General features: G+C 26.0%; 2 protein-coding genes across 2 annotated transcripts; both read left to right on the top strand.

The window, feature by feature from the left end:
* Positions 1 to 424: 424 nt before the first annotated feature.
* LOC101494444 (uncharacterized) lies at positions 425 to 7,309 on the top strand. The gene is made up of 3 exons (XM_004513552.3): positions 425 to 597; positions 701 to 755; positions 6,981 to 7,309. Exons 1-3 carry the CDS (start codon positions 436 to 438, stop codon positions 7,307 to 7,309), a joined length of 546 nt encoding a protein of 181 aa, XP_004513609.2. The 5' UTR covers positions 425 to 435.
* Positions 7,310 to 17,403: 10,094 nt separating this feature from the next.
* On the top strand, positions 17,404 to 21,546 carry LOC140920109 (uncharacterized). The gene is made up of 4 exons (XM_073367430.1): positions 17,404 to 17,565; positions 17,714 to 17,768; positions 21,062 to 21,165; positions 21,307 to 21,546. The coding sequence occupies exons 1-4, from the start codon at positions 17,404 to 17,406 to the stop codon at positions 21,544 to 21,546; spliced, it is 561 nt and encodes a 186-aa protein (XP_073223531.1).
* Positions 21,547 to 21,786: the final 240 nt, after the last annotated feature.

Below are 21,786 nucleotides of genomic sequence, written 5' to 3'. Positions count from 1 at the left end.
GGAATAACAATAAATTAAAAATAAAAAGTAAAAAAAAAAACTATATATACATATTAAGGTGAGCTAGTATCAATGTATCTCGGGAATGGAGAAATCACGTAAATAGTTATTTGATTTATTTCTTATTTATTGTCTTAAATATGTTTTCTCTTTTCTTAGACACTTTTCATTATCTTTATAAATTGTGAATCCAACTCAGTATCTATCTCAATCTAGAACTTTCTTATCAATCTCACTTTAGAGTATGTTTTTTTCACTCTATTTCCATCATAAATCAAATTCATATGTTTTTTTTGGTTAATTTCCTCTTCCTCTTTCTTTTCTCTTCTTTTCTCATTCACTCTCCAATTATTAATTATTATATTGTATTGTGTTGATTTAATATGAAATGACCTATTTTGTGTCTTTGAATATTTAGAATTCGACTATTAAAAGATGAATACCCATAACATGAGAAGTAATAAGAGAAATTTGTCAGTGGACCTAAACAAGATTCCTCCTAGAGAGTCTTCACAAGGAGATCAACATATTCCCATCATTGATATTGGGGAAAGTGATGATGATGTGATTGAAACTTCACCCAGATCTTTTGCCCAGGTTTGTGTCCTTAAAATCTACTATAGTCTTTAGTCGATGTTTAAGATTAATTTTTTAGAAATTAACCTTTTTATTTGTTTCATTTTGTCTTTCTTCTTCTTAGGCTATGACTAATGCGAGGAGAACTCGTAGAAGGAGAGCAACTGATTTGAATTTTGGTATCATCTTATTACTTTTCAAACTTGATAAATAATTTGGTTTTTCAACTTTTGTTTGAATTTAGATATGAGTACTAATGTTTTTGACATGGGGAAAAGAATTGCATACACTCACATGATCATGATGCTTTGAATATATCATGTCTAACCTATCATCTTGATTGAATGGTCTACATTTCAGCTTTGTGTTTTGAATTCATTTTTTGAAGTAAAATTACTGTTTTTAAACAGTAAAAGCCATATTAAATATAAAATATAAGGTGTACAAAAGGTACTCCAATCAAATTACTTGAATATGAAAAACAAAGACAAAAAAAGGTATCTTTCTAACTCGAACTCAAGAGATGAGATTTTCCCTTAAAATACATTCAAATGGACCAACACATTACTCGTAATAAAGACAATAGTTTACTTTAGACGTAACAAAAAACCACATTCATCAAGAAACTGAAGGTACTGAAAAACACAAAGAAATAGAAATTTGAATTGTGTTGACCATTTAAAAAACTTATTTAGTTAAACATAAACACATAAAAAAGATAGACGATAAGACATACAAAATTCAAAAATAAATGTAAAGAGATAAGGAAGAAGAAAAGCACATAAATATTGTTATACTAGTTCGCAACAATTGTTGCTACATCTAGTCATTCCTTTACAAAGAGATGAAGGTGAATGTTCCTTGGTTACACTTTGTCGTTGTCCATGTTGAACCTTTGCTAAACACGACTGATGTGCTCTTCCTACGATAACTGCAAAATTCCTTTTTGCTTATATCTCTTGATTTGCATTCCAATGATCTTCTTTTCATAACCAAAGTGTTTCGTGTCAAATTCCTTTGACAACTACACCTTCAAGTTTATGATCTCGTCCATATCTGAACCTGCTACTAACATATCATCGACACAAATTAATAAAATGATATAACTTGAATTATATCTCTTGATGAAGCAAAAATGATCGGTATTGTACTTTTGGAAATCTTCCTTGTACATAAATCTTTCAAACTTCTTGTACTACTGTCTTAGAGCTTGTTTCAGGCTATACAAGATATTCTTTTGTCAGCACATCTTAATCTCATTCCCTTTTTCTAGGAATCTTTCAAGTTGATGCATGTATATCTCCTCATCTAAGTCTACGTGAAGAAACGCAGTCTCCACGTCCAACTTCTCAAGAAAGAGCTCTTCACTAGTAACAATACTTAACACTGACCTAATAGTATCGAGCTTCACAATTGGAGCTAAAATCTCGGTGTAGTCAACTTTTTTCCTTTTGTTGGAATCCTTTGACCACTAATTGGACTTTGTATCTTTTGGAGCCATCGTGATCCTCCTTGACTCAATACACCCACTTGTTGTGTAGTTCCTTCTTTCCTATGGATAACTCAACTAGTTCCCATGTTTGATTGGAGATTAAAGATTTCATCTCGTCTTTCATTACACACTCTCACTTGTTGGCCTCTGAGGTCTAACATGTTTTTGCATAGTGTTCAAGTTTTACTCCATATGTCGAGAAGACCTTCTTAATGAAGAAGTTGGAGTAGACTGCCTTGGTGTGTCAAATTCTTGTTCGTTGCTCGATTCAGTTGATTGTTCTGATTAGTGGCAGATCATGCACAAAATATTGTAATTGAGATTCATAAAAGTCATATAGTTTTATAAAAAATACAACATAACATTAATACAAAATAAAAATATAATATATGAAAAGACACATTTACATCGAATTAACGTTGTGCCATTTGTTCTCCTAAAGTCTTGAAATCATTGATAATTGAATCAGAACTAAAGCTTTCAGCTATTTCTTTTTCAATATAAAGCATCATATTGTCAATAAGAAATTCATCATCCATCTTTTTACGCATTCTTGTCTTGATAATCATCATTGCTGAAAATCATCTTTATGTAGTAGTTGTAGAAACCAGAAAAGTAAAGATAAGGCATATTAGTCGATCAATCAAATAATATGTATCTGTCTTCCTTGTTTGTTTCTTTTTTTTTTTTTTTTTGTATAGCTTCAGATAATTCATACATAGTCAATAAGTTGAAAAAGTTAAAGCTTCAATACACACAAGTTTCACAAGTCACAAGTCACACAACTTATTTTGTCGAAAACTTTCTTCTTGAAAAATACATCATTTTTTTTATGTTTAAACATTGTATCACTCCTAAAAAATTAACAAATTAATTACACAACGCATTTAGACAAACAATTCACAATTCTCAAGATTACAACTCACATTCACCAAGTAAAACAGTTCACAAATACACAATCTCATATCAACGCTACACTAATTAGAAAAACAATAAACAATTCAAAATCATAATTCACACATTAAAGTTCACAATCTCAATTCTCACACTAAAACCGTTCACACTTCACAATGTCACAAATACAATTTACAAACTACTACTAGTTCACAATCTTAAACTAAAACAATTTACAATTAACAAATAGTAGAAAAGTAAAAGAGTGAAAACCTAAAAAATATAAAAAACATATTGAGATAGTATGAGCACCAAGAGGTGATGCTGGCGGCTGATCAATGCGACTGCAAAATGAAACGAATAAGCGGAGAGAGATAGGCAGTGCGACACTAGTTGTAGAGGAGGGAAACCGCAAAACGGAGATGCGAGAAGTAAAAGTTTGCGTGAAAAATTGATGTGTCACACGGAGGCCACATAGAAGGGGACGAAGAAGGAGAGATGAGCGTTGCATGAAAGACAATGATCCCATGTGGAGGCCAATCGATGACTGCGAACGAGAGGGCTGAAAGGGGGAGATGAAGAAAGTCAGGGAGTAGAGAAGATATGGAAAGTAGAAGAGAAGAATTTGAGAGTAGTCTGAGCAGAAAATTGATAGAAGATATGGAGGTAGGCGGAGAGGGAGAAAGGTGATGCCGAATGAAATGAGTTTCTCCAAACCCTAAAAGTTTTGGGATATTTTAGTAACTTATCACTATTATTTTATTTTAGTAACCTATCATTATTATTTATAAAAAAATAAATACAAGGGATGTCGTGGCCCCTATGGGTTCTTGATAAGGTCTTTCAAATTTAAGACTTTGTATGACATCATCTATCTCTACATACACATGACCACTAAGTTTTGTATTAATAGTGGATGTGTTATGTTTGTCCTTTTACATCACTCTTTCATTGAAGATCACATCTCTACGACGAATCAGTTTTTTGTTTTTGTTATCCCAAAGTTTGTAGCCAAACTCATTCTCTCCATACCAATGAAAGTGCACTTCTTGGATTTGGGATCAAGTTTATTCCTACCTTGATCACTTATATAAACATAAGCTACTCAACCAAAAACTCTAAGATGTGAGAGTTTTACCTCTTTTCTGCTGCATACCTCTTCTATTATTTTATGTTCCAATGGCACCTGTGGACCTCAGTTAATTAAGTGGTTGTGTTGACTGCTTCGACCCAAAATTGATTTTGTAGGCCTAATTGCATACACAAGCTTTTGTCTCTCTTAGTTAATGTCGATTCATACGCTCAAATACACTATCATATTGAGGTGTACCTGACATCGTTCTCTCCATTTTTATCAGTGCTTATGGAAAAACTTCTTGAATCTTGTATCTTTATATTCACCACTGTGGTCAGTTTTGAGCATTTTTATCTTCAATTTTGTATCATTTTCTACTATGGATTTACACTACTTGAAAGCCTCAAATACTTCAGACTTGTGTTTTAAAAAGTATATTTATGCCTTCCTAGAGTGATCATCAATGAAAGTTACGAAGTAGTTGTTGGACCCCCAAGATCAGAGTGGACCATCTCAAGTTTCTCTTTCTTTGTGGTTCTTCCACTTGTCTAAAAGCCGACTCTTTTTTAGCTTTCCAAGTATAGTCTTCATAAATGTCAATTTTTATTGATCGAAGATTTGGAAGTTTTTCCTTTGAATCCATAATCTTCATCCCTTTTTCAATCATATTGCCTAGTCTATGATGTCATAAATTGGAATTTTTGTTTGTTGCAATTGCAATCGAATGACATGCTCATACTGTCTTATAAAGAGTGCTATTCTTTTTCTTTTCTTCTTTTTTTTTTTTTTTTTTTTTTCTGCGATGTTTTATAAAGAGTGTTTTTTTTTTTTTTTTTTTTTTTTTTTTTTTTTTTTTTTTTTTCTGCGAACAATTGTCATTGCACCCTATGAAATCTTACAATCATCATTGTGGAAGACTGATGTGTAGTCGTCACTAGCCAACTTGCTCATTGAGATTAAGTTCCTTGTCAGGCCAAAAATATGTCTGATATTTTTCCTTATTCCCATATAGACTCATTCAATTTAATCTTCATTGCACCTTTTCCCATAATCTCACAAGATTTTTCATTACCAAGGTTGTCAAGGATATAATTCTCAAAGAATTGTTTTTAGGAAGTAACATGAAAGGATGCTCCACAATCTAACACCCAAGACTTTTCCTTGCTCTCCAAATATCATATTAGTGCATTGCCTTCTCTAGAGATGGAAGCAACATTCGCCTCATCATTCACCTCTTAATTCTTTGGTGGACTTTTGCATTGGTTTTTGTAGTTCTAGTATTTCCACAATTCCAACGTTCAATAGTCATTTGAGTTATTATAAATTATGATTATTTTTCAATTTAGTTGCAAATCCTTTGATTTACTACGTCTATTTTCTCTTGTTGCATTTATGCCTCTTGACTCTTTATGTAATAATGAAGAGGATGAAAATTCACCCAACTCTCTTTGTTACCTTCAATGAGAAACTTATCACAGACATCATCAAATTTCAAAGTTTTGTTTCCTTACGTGCTACTTACAACTGTGACAACAGCATTCCAACTATCATTAGAGACTACAAAAGTATCAACGTTCATACCTCATCATTAAACTCAATTCCAATTGAGCTCAACTAGGTTGTGATGATGTTGAGTTCATTGAGATGTTGCCCCATTGATGCACCTTATGACATCCGTAATGTATACAACCGCCTCATCAAATGAACTTCATTTGAGGCTCACGGTTTTTTGTGCATGCTAGAAAGAGTTGACATAAGACCTATTATGGTTTTTTTTTCTTTGCAATGTTAAAAGCAACATTATGGGATAACGTTAATACAAGTTTTTCTGATACATACCATCATCAATCTATATTTTCCAAAAACCAAAGTCTGTACTGTCGAACTTTTCAATTTTAACTTTTTCAATGTCTGCAACCATCACTCCCACTTAAATCTGACTTCCTTACAATCGTCCTCTAAAAACGAAGCAAAGTTCTAGATACCATTTGTTAGGAAACTACACAGATTTTCTCTGTGGTAAAATTAAAGTAAAAGCAAAAAATGCATAATAGTAACAACCAAAAAAAGATAACAGAGTTCAACCAAATGTACCTATATCTCTAGGTTGCTAAAAACCTTGATATTCAAAAGGAAATTTTAGATAAAGTGTTTACAAACACTCACAATTTTTCACTACTCAAAACCTCAATCATTGTTTTAAAATGCGGTTAAATTGCAGTTGTAATGCCGTTGCAGGAACATCAAACAACTTAATGTCATGTGTGATCTAAATAATGATTGCATGCAAACAATTTTTTTTCAAACCTTAAGTGCATTGTGTCTCATATCACGATACTTTAATATGTATGACAATATTGTTTATCGGTAGAATTTTCCTCTTATTGTTTCTCATACGATACTTTAATGTGTATGACAATATCCTAATTGTCTAAACATATATGTTATATATGGAGCTTAAAAAAGGATGTCTAATCAATATAGAAATAAAATAAACAAGAGGATGTAAAGCCAAAATTCATTTCCCCTAATGGGGAAATTGATAAACAAATGTATGAAAGAATCATTTAGAATTGTAGGTATGAGATTTAATTTTCGTTCTCGCACACCACACATTACAACGTGTATGAGAAACTTTTAAAGATTTTATGACAAATGAAAAGCCATATTTTTAAGAGAAGAAATGAAAAGTTGAGATTAATATAATAAGGAAACAAATTTATATTGATAACCAAATATAAAACTATACCCTTAATTAATATGGATTAATATGTGCCATTATTTATTTATTTTTAGTCTTCTATTATCTATCAATATTGTTTATATGCATTTATCATTGATATATTGTCTCTTCTATAAAGTATGATTTTTAATTATTTTTTTAAGGCAATGGTATTTAAAACTATTGTGAATTGATATAGTTGTCATTCATGGTTATGGCAGAAAATCAGGCTATGACAACTTATTTTATGTACGACATGAATGGTCACATAATTCAACCAGTTGATGATATTTATATAAATTTGGAAGGCATTATCAATGAGGAAATCTCTAAGGCTCAGAATGAAGCAGCTGAACCTCCAAATGAGTCTGGATTTATTTGTCCAATATGCTTGGCTCCATTTGTTGAGGAAATGTCAACAAGATGTGGCCATATTTTTTGCAAGAAGTGCATTAAAACTGCAATATCTGCTAAGGGTACATGTCCTACATGTAGGAACAAGGTTACTTCAAGAGGTCTAATAAGGGTGTTTCTTCCAACAAAAAATTGAAGGTATATGTTTATAATATATGAGTTAGTGTAATACAAATTATTAGAATATATCTAAATTTGGTGTCTTGTTATTATTATTAATATTATTATAATTATAATTGTGAATAAATTTATTAATGATACAAATAATTACATTGATACAATAATTCATGATTTCGATACTACGTATTAAATTATTAATGTATATTTGATTTTGATTTTTGATGAAATAAAATTGACTCTAGAGGTGTATAACTAATTTTAAAATGTTTGGCTATGTTTGAACATAATTGATATTGCTGAAAATTTAATTTTAACTTGAAGCTATACAATTTTGGAATTTTACCTATATAATTGGATTTTTATCTCTCTTTATGTTAATTTATCTAAACTTAGATTATTTTATATTTATTTCACTTTTAAGTGGAATCAATTTTAGAAAATTATTTTATCACTGCAGAATCATACATACACTGTGATTCAATCTACAATAGCTAGATGAAGTGTTTTTCTTTTTGTCATTTTACTTTTCAGATGCAAACTTTTTTTTATTATATAGTATGCAATCTTATGTGGTTTTCTCTTTTGCTATATAATCAGGATTACTAAGCTTTGTTTGAGGAAAACTAGGACTGGAAAAAACTTCACTTTGCTAGTTTGGTGATTGTTGAGTTATTATAATATTTCAAATATATTTCATGTAGCATGCATATGCTTAATTGTTATGTACCTTGTTTCCTCATTCATTTGTCATACCGTTACTAAAAGATGTTTGTTGGTTACAATTGGATGCTCATTTGGATTTTTTATTTACTTTTATATGACTCTTGAATCTTGACATAAGGGATTTTTATATATGTTTATTTTATTCTTTATGAGTTTGGGTTCACTTTGTTTGATGTAGCATTTAATATTTATGTTTGAGTCATGGTGGGGAGTCTTGCATTTTTAATATATTATTTATATTTTTTTAAACAAATTATTTTGACTAAGGAAAAAAATCAGGCATTTCAGTGCTCTTATATCCCAGGCAGCCATATATTTCAAATTAAGTTTTACATCAAATTATAGGCATGCAAGATAAACCAAGATACAAATTATAGGCATGCAAGATAAACCAAGATACAAATTATGGCTAGTTACGTCACTTACTTAGTTTAACCTCATGGAAAAGAGTATTTAATTATAATTATAATCATCCAAGTTTAATTAATATATTAATGTCAAGCGGGACGGTTAAAATGTACCGCCGCACAAACTGCCGCAAGTGTCAGGCAGCGACAGTATGTTAAAACCGTTGCAAATCTAGTGTTGTAAAATTAAGATTTTAGAATTTTTTTTATCTTGTTGTCTAGTGGTTTTCAGATATGTCTGTTTGGTTTTTTGAATTGTTGTATATTGTAATATTTTGTTGGTATTATGTTTTGGTAGGTCGAATCGATCCACAGTTATTTGAGTTCTAGTTTACGACATATTTAAATTAGTTCAAATATTTTTAAGGTTATGCCTTTTTTAAAAGTTTATTTAATTAAAAATGTTAGGTTAAGATCATTAAAAAAATCTTTTTTAAATACTACATCGGCCTACTTTATTAAATATAAATACATTTTTTATCACTACTATTATTAGTATAATATTAAGTTTTTCTTTTATGTAAATTAAATCATAAATTTGTTAAAATTTTTTATAATTTAAATATATTGTTCTCCATCAATGTTTGAAATATTTAAAGGTATTATTATTGAAATATGATGTAATATAGTATTAGATTCTCTAAAAAGATCATGTTATATATCAAAATAGAACTTAATCATGTTAATTTGTTTATCTATTTACAAAATCCTAGCGATGAGTATTGTAGATTTTCATAAAATAATAGTAAAGTATGCTTTTAAATATACTTTCAAATCTTGTCAAACTTTAAAAAAGACAATGTCAGACCTTAAAATTGGGCCTTTGACAGATAATAAGTCAAGTTTAAGCCTAATACTTTCAATATAGATCACACTCAAGCATTGCAAATCTTTGGATAAGTTATTTCCATTCCTATTTGTTTTCTTGGGATCTTGTTTGTATTTGGTGCACTTTTATTTGTTGCTTGTATTAAAAATTATTTTAAAAAGAAGGATAACAACTAATGGACATAAACTTAACCTAGGAAAAAATAAATAAGGAAAAAAGTGCCAAAAAAATCATGAAACACATGCAGGTTTTTGGCACTTTTATTTGTTGCTTGTATTAAAAATTATTTTAAAAAGAAGGATAACAACTAATGGACATAAACTTAACCTAGGAAAAAATAAATAAGGAAAAAAGTGCCAAAAAAATCATGAAACACATGCAGGTTTTTGGCACTTTTATTTGTTGCTTGTATTAAAAATTATTTTAAAAAGAAGGATAACAACTAATGGACATAAACTTAACCTAGGAAAAAATAAATAAATAAGGAAAAAAAGTGCCAAAAAAATCATGAAACACATGCAGGTTTTCTAACCTTTTGGCGAAAATTAAATATTATAGCATCCTTTTACATATTATTTTTCATTGTCTTAGAAATCACATCGGTAAAAGACTTTTCACCAGCAGTAGAGAGATTTTGTAAACTATTATTTGATATCTTCTCATCATCTCTATGGTTTGTTTTGTTAGTATTTCTATTTTTTTACAAAAAATATTGTAATATCTCCAAGTCATGAACAATCCAGGGACATAAACTATGTCAGTAGCAATAACATTTAGATATGTCATATTAGGCATCATAGCCTTTGAGTTGATTTCCATATCAAAAGATTTGATGGTTTTGAATATTGTTCTTTTTTGACATTGTATCTCTCCAAGAATCAACAATACACATATCTAAATATTGATTGTCCTCTTTATAGATGATTTGTGTTAATTGAATTAGATAGGCTGAAACCAACGACCTCATAAATTACATTTTTAGGATTATGTGTAGCCTAGACCTCAAATTTATAAAGTGTCTCTAAAATGGTTTCCGATTTTTCAAAATCTACTGAGTTTCAATATGAATCATCTCATTTATATATTGATCTACATTTACTTTTTCAAATAATGTGCATGAAACTTCTAATTCATAATTGACACCAATACTACACGAGTAGAGACTACTTATATTTTGTTTTAAATTTTAATTTTATTATAGGAAACATTTGAGTTTTTTTTTCTGCAACAGAGATAAGAGATAAGTATTAATAGGTGTACAACAACTCATTAAGAGTTATATTTTCTATAAAATAGGTAATGCTAGTTTTAACAAAACTTAATATATAAATCTTTTCATAGAATATTGCAAAGTAATCATGCTTGGAGAGAGTTTAATAAATCAATATATTTTATTTCTTAATCTTGTAACTAACGTAATTCCTATCCAATCCTCTATAATAATATGCTAAAAAAAAAAAACTAACAAACCCACCATCATTAAATATCATTAAATGCACTTATAATTTCTCATATCAAGTTTCACCTATTTCAAAATATGCAATCAATGTATAAATAGTCTTATAATTTCTCATAAAATTCAAATCTTTTTATTTGTTATAATTAGATTATAATCTTAGTGATTTTCATAAAATAGAAAAAGGTAGTTTAAAAGTTTCATTTTTAAACATCAAAAATAGAAAGAAGACAAATTTCTTTTAAGTTAAAATTTAAGATAAAGTAAAGTTTGAAAATCATTCCCTTTCAAGCAATTTTTTCATAGAATATAAATATATCAATTATTTTAACTTTAACGTAAACCACCAAAATAATTGTCGTAATTTTGTAAAATAAGTACATAGTTGCCAATTGTTTTAAGATTAATTTTTAAAATTATTTTATGTAGATTAAGAAAAGCAGTAAATAAATGACTGTGTAATTTTTTTATACAAAATTGTTTTTATTATTATTTTTGGATATTAACAATTGTAAAAAGTACATTTAGGTATAGTTTAAATGAGGGGATTCACACAATATTAATTCATAGGTAAATTTAAACTTTAATGTTACGTTAAAGAAAATAAAATGAGTTTATTTTGATAATTTTGTTTGTTTATAAAATGACACTTACGGATTTAGAAAGATTATTCATCTCAATTAGATTGATACCATTAATCAAAATTGAAAAACCATAATTAGCAATATTATTAAAGAAACAAAATAATTTGGAATATACCTTGACCCAAAAAAAGAGCAACAAAATATTACAAAAAGATGAAACTAGTCATAAAGTGGTTTGAGATAGTTTAAGTGATCATAAAAAAGTCATATACTCAAATACCTCTTTTTATAAAATTAATAACTAATTGTAAATATTAATTATTTCAAAAAATAAAAAATAAAACCCCAAAAGAAGTCAATTCAGATGTGCATAAAGTTTCTTCCCAACAAATATGCCACACCTTGAATTGCATTGAAGAAAGTAACCATAATAGATAATGACAAACAAAATGAGTGATCGAGCAATATTTATAAATTGCTTAAAGAACAAGTAAAGTAAATAATATCAATTTTTATAAACAAATTAATATGCAAACATAAAACAAAATAAAGGTGATTGAATTATCATACTCCCTCTGTCCCTACACTCATTGAAAATTTTATTTGTCTCTAAATATAAGCTCTAAGTAAATTGTTAGATGCATTTATTATTCTATTTTTAAATATATCCATATTAATACTATTAATTTATTTTGGAATGTGAAAAGTTAACATCAAATACATTTATACACAATTAATTTAATAATAACAACACACAAAATATACACATTAATTATAAAACTAATTTTCTTAATATATATGAAACAACTTGCTTATAATAAAGTACTGAGGGAGGGGGTAATTGCCTAGTAGAAGAAAGACAAAAGAAAAAAAAAGTGTTGTTGCCTAGCCGCCTCAACTAGTCCACTCACTTCTTTTTCACTCATTAGAGGGGTAATACTTTGGGCTTGAAATAATGCCTCTAAGTCATTTTGTTTACTCCTTTTATTTAAATAATTAATTTTCACACATATTTAGATTTTTTTTTCTTCCCGTTTTATCTATGATCTTGTCGAAATGTGACATTGTGTTTTCTCGTGATCTTGTGTACTATTCATAGAATCAAAGATAGGTTTCACCATTATTAACATATTCTTCACTCATCAAAAGACTAATAGACTTATGGTTAATTTAAGTACAGAGACCATGAATAGTCGATTAAGTTTGAAGTTGAAAAATTCTTTGTAAGAAATGGATATAAAGAGTGTGCAGTATCAATCTAAAGGTATTAGTTTGTGATAGTGTTTCAACAAGTGTATTAAATCATTGTAAGTAATAATAAAAAGTAGTACCAAGTGTCTAAGGATTGCGCGTTATACTATGAAATTATGTTTAATTACTAAAATTGAACAAAAATTCAGAATTGATTGAATAATTGTCAAACTAAAAAGAGTAATAGTATTGAAGTTTTTTAATAAGAAAAATGTCAGGGATGAGCTTTACTTTGAATTCAACCTTAGTTTCTAATTTGATCCTAGTTACTGAATTCTTTTATTTAATTATTAACGAATTCTCTTTACTATTATTGCCATAATTCATTAGTAACAAAATCTTTAATTTCAAAGTAACCCTTAATTCCTTAGTAAATTTAAGATTATAATTAAGTTTTACGATACAAGAATTTTTTTATTAAAACTATTGTCTATGCAAATGATTCAATTGGTTTAATGACTTGCATTTATCACTAGACAATAATATCATGAATTTCTCATCTCAAACATTCGTAAAGTCAACTTTTGTTTCAAAATACAAATCGTAAAACAGTTTAAAGTTGATCAAGCAATAATAAAGCATTAAGCAAAGAGATGAGAAAAATAATTCAATAAACTCATTCATATAACTAAAATCAAATCAAACAAATAAGAGTTTCATCTTGTTTCACTCTTCTTTAATTTCTATCCAAAATAAAGAAACAAAAGATAGAGATTAAACATTCATGAATGCTTCTTGATAAAACTCTTTCAATGGTTTTAGAACCAGCTTCTTATGATTTTCTCTGCTAGAGCATCAGTCTCCATAATTTAAAATAGCCACAAAGATTCATAAAAAGTAAAAACAAAATAAAAAACTAAAAAAACACACACTTTAATGTATTCTGCAGCATATCGTGCGCTCCAGCGCAAGCTAGGGGAGCTCTAGTGCGAGCTAGGGGTGCTCTAGCACTCCTGAACATAAATAGATTTCCAAAATATTGTAGAAATGCACCCCCCATGCACATATATTTATATTCTAGTGCATAACATCTATTGTGTGACGTTTACTATATTTTTCTCCTATCTTGAGTTTGAATTTGGTTATAGTGTTTTCTTGGAAATTGTAACTATGGATTTTACCTTTCATCTACAATTTTATATATGACTGAAATACTCCATATAATCAAAACAACGAAACAACACAAAACTACAGAAAATCTCTACTCAATCAAAGAAATAAGAATATTAACATTTCATTAAATTCAATAACTAAAATCGACAAACAATATCAAATAATTTATTAAATTAACTAATGATTAAAGATAAATAAGACTACAAACAATAAAAAATATACACATGATGAAAAACCATCAGTTTGTTTGTCTTCAGCAGTGGTCCTGAAAGTGATTGAGACGAATGACTGCAGAGGGCACCAAATCTTTCTTACATCCATAATATTAGTTAGGATATATATTACAATATAATCAAATATATAATTAAAATTGTATATAAATAAAAAAAATTAAGAACTTTCCTATTTAATTGAATATTTGAGTTGTATAGCATAGAATATATGATAACATTTTTAATTTTGTCTAGTATTAATGGTTTGATCATTAATTGATAATAATTTAAAAATATATTGTAAATATCTTAAAACTTGTGAAAATATGATAATTCCTCTAATTTTGTTGGCGGAATTTTGTTTGAAGAATTAATTAGAAGGCATTCAACAAGTTTTAACAATTGAATTAAATTCAAATTATATAAAATTGAGTTACTTAAGAAGTTTACTTGCTTTTTCAATATATGCGCATCTCCATTCTTATAGAATAAACTAAAGTTTTTTAAATTAAAATTGTTAAAATCTTATTTGAAATCTAATAATTTTATAATAAATTAAATAGTCTTATTTTTTTTTTATTGATTTTTTTTGACAAAAATTAAAAATAATTTTGCAAAAATCTAAATTACAAAGACATTATTATTTTATTCGAAAACTAAATTTTAAAGACACTCTATTTGTCTTTAACCATGAAAAATAATTATGATTAGATTACAATATTTTTTTTTGGAGTAATGATTCGATTACAAGAGGTAGATCTTCACATATAGCATTTTTGTTTTCATTTCTTTGTAATGGAGTACTGTTTTAATATTGATGAAATAAATCAAATTCGTTATTAAAATAATTTTGCAAATACCATATTTTTATATAAACTTAATTATAGTTTTAGTTTTTTATTATTATTAATTTAAGAAATTAGTCTCTATATTTTAAAAGTCAATAATTTTAGTCTATTTATCATATTTTTGTATTTAAAAATAACGATTTGATATATTTTAAATAACAGGATATACAAGTGAAATAGAATCATCTAGATGCATTAATTATTCATTTGTTAATAATTAAATTCAAAATTGAAAACTAAACTTTTATAGTGTTTTATTTTAATTTCATAAATGTTAATTATTCTACATTATCATATTATATATGATATTATTTAAAACAATTCACATAATCAATTTTTAATTAACAAATAAGATAAATAAATTAAAAATATCAAATTTAAAAAAAAAAAAAACTAATTTCATAAATCACTAACAATAGAACGATTAAAATTGTAATTAAACATGTTTTATATATATATTTTATAACGTGGAGTTGTATATACTCATTCAACTTTAAAAAAGTATACCATCTTTATTATGAGAAAAGTTATACCATATTTGTCCCAAATTTTAGTTTTATTAGTAGCATATTAAAAAATAGATGTACGAGTGAGTATAATAATTTTATAATAATTATCTTATTAATCAATGTCGCCGTCATTAATATATGTACAAAATTTTATCTAAAAAAAACATATTGACAAAATATATCATTTAAGGTTTCCACAAACTGGTATCCTTTAAGGATAATTTTGTAATTTAAGTTAACTTATTTTTTAATTTATCCTATATACCTAAGAAGAGATGTTACTTTGAGTAAAATAAAAAAGAAAGAAAATATAATACTATCATATTATTTTACTATCCTTTTCTCATGTAGGGCCACAATTTTTAATTTTTTTATTATAAAAAATTATATAATTGTCATTAAATAATTAATTAATATTAATATTTTATTAATATCTTCAACATAAAAAATAAAACAATTATAGTACATATTCTAACTAAATATTTTCACGCTTTAAATTTTTTTTTTCTCGAAATAAATCACTAAAAAATTGTTATAGCATACAATTCATACAAAGAATAATCTTATTCAATAAGTTAAATTTAATATTTTTATATCATTTAAATAAATTGAGGACAAGTCTAATCTATTATAAACATTATGCCCTCGACAAATGTTTAACAATAAAAAATTAATATCTTTTAATATCGTCAACATCAAATTAAGAATAATTATAATACACTAATTGTAATTTTTTTATACTTCAATTTTTCATGTCAGTAGGAACATATGATTCATACATAATATAAATATTTTTCATTTATTAATTAGTTAAAATTATTATTTTTATATCTTCTAGATAAAAATTAGAATGATTGTAATATACTAATTATAAATTTTTATGAAAACTATAAATAGACAAATGTTTATCAATAAAGAATTAGTTAAAAATAATATTTTTATGATAAAATTACACTAACCTCTCCTAAGATTTACTTAAAAAGCACAAAGAGTTTCTATAGTTTTAAAGTAAATAATCTCTCTTAAATTTATGTTAAAGTGACAAATAACTTTTCTTCTTTAACATCTTTAATCCACCGTCTCATGTACTAATTTGTGAGAATAGGGTCAGTCTGAGGGTGAGACTATTATCTTAAATTTACTTAATAAAAAATTTACTTAATAAAAAAATCTTAAATTTTAATGTTTTTAAAATTAAAATATATATATTTTTTATAAATTTAATATTATCTCAACGATACTATTACAATTGACTATAATATTTTTGCATTCAATTTTGTTAATATTTTCTTTTTGAAAATGAGTTGCTAAATTTTTTGTTAGAGAGTATAACTCTTACACAAAAGAAGTGTTTGACTCTAACTAATTAGTTAAATTTTATATTTTTAATATATTCTAAATAAAAATATAATAATTATAATTTATTAATTGAAATTTATTATAAAAACTATGTACAAAACAAATAGTTATAAATAAAAAATTAGTTAGAATTAGTATTTTAAAATAATAGTCTATTTGATACTTTAAAAGTACATAATATTCCTTTAATATTTTAAAATAATAAACCTATTATCGAAAGATACGTTTCTTTATATAACAAAAATAAAGAACATTTATTGTTTAGAGAATATTATGAAATTTAAAGTAAAATTCATGTGAGATGTCTACCTTTAATGAACGTCAATTTTATTTTATGGAATGAATACACATCAGTGAAATTTAAATTCAGAGATATAACAAATATAAAATAATATATTACCTTTTTCACTGATATAATAATAATAATAATAATAATAATAATAATAATAATAATAATAATAATAATAATAATAATAATAATAATAATAAATATGTACTCAACAAAATAATAAACATAACCAATTTAATTTGACTTTGGAAAGATTATAAAAAAGAAAGAAACTATATAATAATAAAAATAATAATAATAATAATAATAATAATAATAATAATAATAATAATAATAATAATAATACTGATTATAATAAATAAATAAAATTTAACAAAATTTTATATATTATATGTTGAAGTGAATTAATGTCCCATGGAGAACGGTTACATTCAGTTCATTCTTTATAGTCTCTAATAAGTTTTTCTCTTCTTCACACATTTCTCACAATCTTATAATCTGAGAGTCCAACTATCTATCTAGATTGAAAGATGAGTTCACATGACATCATTACAAGGGATCGAGGAACAAAAAGAAATTTGTCTCTGCAGCTGCCCAACATTCTTACTACTGCATCTCAACATCTTCATAGGATTGACATTGAAGATAGTGACGACGATGTCATTGAATCTTCACCTAGATCTATTGCTCAGGTTTATACTCTTCCATTTCTTTATATGCTAAATATTAAATATTGTTTAATTTAAATAAGTATTATTGTAGAAGCATTTTTTATCTGAACAAAACATTATAATTTATTGAAATTGATATTCTTTTTTGTTTTTTCTTTGTTCATCTTAGGCCATAAGCAATGCAAAGAGAATACGTAAAAGGGATAGAGTTGAATCGAATTTGGGTACGATTTAATTGTTGTTGATCTTAATAATATAATTTTTTTTAATATTAATATTCTTATTTTTCAAATTTTTAAACCAAATTACGTGTAATTTTTTTTTACTATTTTCATAATTTAGTTATTGATTATTTAATAAATTAAAAAATGATTAAAAAATTTTAAAAATCAATTAAAATACGGTTAATTAGATGTGCCAAAAAATTAATCGTGTTATATTATTTTAATAATAATATTTTATAAATAAATTTATATTATTATAACAATTTTATACTATTTTGTAAATAAATTAGCCACAATTAATTCTAACCACTTTCTCCTTTTTTAATTATAATTATTTTTATTATTATAATTTTTGTTAATTTTTATTTATTAGATAAAAAAAAAAGAGAAAATTGTTAACAAAATAGAATTAAGTGGCTAATTTATTTGTAAAATAGGATAAAATTGTTAAAATAATATAAATTTATCTATAAAATACAAAATTATTAAAATAATATAACATTTTTTTTTGACACATCTAATTAACCATATTTTTTTAACCAATTTAATATATTTTATTAATACTATTTTGATTTTTTTTAAATTTTAATTATTTTTAATTTATTAAATAATCAATAACTGAATTATTAAAATAAAAAATAAAAAAAATTACATAACTACTTAATAGCATCTCCAAAATTGGATCTTCTATTAAGCCTAACGCAAAATTTCTTCGGCAAATCGCATGCTGTAGCGACTCTCTGACGTGTTTAAAAGTAGGACATAATTTGTTATATAAAAAATCCGCTAATTGATAACCTTTTGTCAATCTCATAAAAATTTCAACCTGTCATCTTGGACAACCCTTGACCAACGAAGCTTCTTGATACACATACTTAAAAGAACCTCTCCATCATATAATCTAGCAACCCCTAATTTACCGAGTCATATGAATTCTAATAATCAACCTTAAAAATATGACAATATTTTTCCCTTAATGTTAGGTCTACCACCTCACTTACCACCATCTTTCCTCCCTCAAATAAATGTCAATTGATTTATGTAAATAATAGATCGTCCATCACCTTTCTCAATCAAACAACCTAAACATATGATCTTAAATCTAGGACCCTATCAAAAGAATAAAATTTCCTTTTCTTATAGAACGTTTTTCAAATGTTTAAGTATATTACTATTTCTTTCTTCACCCAAATACCCATGATTATTTTGCCTCTCTTTCTACGGCGGAGTAAAAACTACGGCAGAGAAGATAAATTAATCTCTCTAAAAATGTTTAAGTTGAAAAACTAGTATCAATTCTAAAAAATTTAATGTGACTCTAAACTTTCTTAATTTATGTGAAAGTCACCCATGTGCTATCACCACAAATATATACAATAAACCTAGAAGAGAATTAAAAAGATAGCCTGCAAGAGCCAATGTCATTTACACCTTTGCACATAAGTGATTAAAAAAAAACACTTCTATGAAGATTAGTATTTATGTATAATTAGACTATGACTTCATGTTGTGTGGGTGTAATTTGTAAAATTTTCTTTCAATATAAATTTTTTAAAGTTTGAAGGTGATATTTATTTTGTATAAATGTATTAATCTGATCACAAAAAGGTTTCAATATTTGTAATTTTCTTAGTTTATAAGAATAGTGGTTGATAAATAAAAGAATAAATAAAGTATCACTACTTGATTTTGATTATTATTTACGTTAATTGAAACTATGTTTTGATTTTGATTAAATATTTTATTTTGTATTAGAGGAATAAAAGAAGTATTTGAACACTAATAAGATAAAAGTGAGCACAAATCGTATATTACTTTGAAAGTATTTAATGTATAATATAACATTTTTATTTTAAATAATATATAATTTGTGTTTATTTTTTGCAAAGGTTTTCTAATTTAAACGACGGCGTTTCAATATTTATTTATTTTAATATAAACTTCATTAGATAATTTGTGAATAAGCTTAATTTTTGATTTTTAATATGTGATGATTAGGTTTTTATATATTTTATGATAATTTATGATTGCTACATTTTAATTATTAAAGTATAATTAAAATATTGTGATATATTTATATGCAATGAATTAAAAAAGTAAATGATAATTAAATCAAATTTATATTGGGAGTTATATTTTTTATTGATGAGTTTTAATTATAGAGAAATAGACAAAAAAAAAGTTAGTAGAATGATAGACAAAAAAATTAATAGAATGATAGACAAAAAATTAGTAGAACGAGGAATAAAATATGAATGAATTCTAGAGATGCTACATCATACTATTGAATGATATGACAAAATTAGTGTTACATGATACATAAGAATGTGATGTGTCAACATAATACTTTGGAAGTTTGTTTTAATATATTATTATATTGAAGTTTTGATTGATTCTTCAAAAACTAAAATTTAAACCATATGACTCTAGGGTTTTATTTCCATCAGAAGACTTGAGAACCAAAATCTCAACCAAATAAAATAGTGTAAAAAATAGCTCACTTTGGTTCTTATGTAGTGTGATTGAAAGGCAACTCCATCTAGACACGATCTATTTAAGACTTCCTCTAACAAGTATAGTTCAATTGATTGTGGAAGTTTAAAAAAAAAAAATTAATACTTAACCCTTACGTCCATTGTTCAACTCCCACTAAAGGTAAAACAGTCACAAAAAGTTGCATTAGTACAAATTGATCCTCCTAATTATATGTCTAATAATCCCTTATTAATTATCCTAATTGTCTAAATATATGATGGTGTTTCTTTAAAAAAAACCATGTCTAATATAAAAATAGAATAAACAATTAAGGATAAAGAAAAAGGTAGCTAGATTGGTGACCCTTAACTAAGGGTGTTCAATAACAAATGTATGAAATAATCATTTAGAATCGTAATCGTAAGTGTGATTCTTTTTTGTCCCACATTACACAAAGTGCAACTTGTATGAGAAACTTTTAAAAGGTTTTATGACAAGTGAAATGCCATATTTAAGAGAAGAAATGAAAATTTAAGGTTAATAAAATAAGGAAACAAATTTATATTGATAAGAAGGCACATAAAAATATTGTACGCTTATAAATAAATTGATTAATACGTACCATCAATTTTTTTTACTCTTCTCTTACCACTCTATATTTTTTGTATCTAAAATATAAAAAAATATAGAAACAAAGATTGTCTCTATAGAGTATAGATTGTACTAATGAATATATCAATCAATTTTTTTCTTCTTGTGATGAAGTTATCTATTTTTCTTATGATCTTTAATATTATTGTCATTCATGGTTAATGCAGAAAATCAGAGCATGCCAACTTATTTTATGCACGACATGATTCGTCGTACAATTGAACCAATTGGTGATGTTTATATAAATTTGGAAGCCAATACCAGTGTGGAGGTAATAAAATTCCTAGTCGATAAATGAAAAATAATTATCGACAAAGTCGATAAACACTTTGCAACAATAATGTAATTAAATTTATATGTACATTTTTACCAACCATTGTTTGAGTTGAAATTGGTAACTTTTCTTTTACAGATTGAAAATACCAAAAAATCACCTGAAACTAATAAAGAACATGAAGATCCAAAAGAGACTAGCTTTAATTGTCCAATATGCATGGCTCCATTTGTTGAGGAAATGTCAACAAGGTGTGGCCACATTTTTTGCAAGAAGTGCATCAGAAGGGCAGTATCTTTAAAGGGTACATGCCCCACATGTAGAAAAAAGGTTACTCCAAGTGGACTAATACGGGTATATCTTCCATCTTCCGAGTGAAGGTATGTCCATAATTTATAAGAAATTTGTTGTTTTATTATTATTATTATTATTAGAATTTAATAAGTTGTTGGTCTTTATAATATTTAATTGAGTCTTTTTAAGAAATTGTTTAACATTTGAGTCATTAAAATTTGTTTATTCACTTTTAGTCTTTATTTTAAAAAAATTTATAAAAAATTAATATTTTTTAGTCTCTAAAAACCATTCATATAAAATCAAAATGGAAGCTAAAAATCA

This window comes from Cicer arietinum, chromosome 4, assembly GCF_000331145.2.
Source record: "Cicer arietinum cultivar CDC Frontier isolate Library 1 chromosome 4, Cicar.CDCFrontier_v2.0, whole genome shotgun sequence".
Lineage (NCBI taxonomy): Eukaryota > Viridiplantae > Streptophyta > Magnoliopsida > Fabales > Fabaceae > Cicer > Cicer arietinum.
This window is presented reverse-complemented; position numbering and strand designations above follow the sequence as displayed.

Coding starts and splice junctions, on each gene's coding strand:
- LOC101494444 (XM_004513552.3), top strand. CDS start 436: ATGAATACCCATAACATGAGAAGTAATAAGAGAAATTTGTCAGTGGAC. Junction 598..700: donor CACCCAGATCTTTTGCCCAG/GTTTGTGTCCTT, acceptor TCTTCTTCTTAG/GCTATGACTAATGCGAGGAG. Junction 756..6,980: donor AGCAACTGATTTGAATTTTG/GTATCATCTTAT, acceptor TGGTTATGGCAG/AAAATCAGGCTATGACAACT.
- LOC140920109 (XM_073367430.1), top strand. CDS start 17,404: ATGAGTTCACATGACATCATTACAAGGGATCGAGGAACAAAAAGAAAT. Junction 17,566..17,713: donor CACCTAGATCTATTGCTCAG/GTTTATACTCTT, acceptor TGTTCATCTTAG/GCCATAAGCAATGCAAAGAG. Junction 17,769..21,061: donor TAGAGTTGAATCGAATTTGG/GTACGATTTAAT, acceptor TGGTTAATGCAG/AAAATCAGAGCATGCCAACT.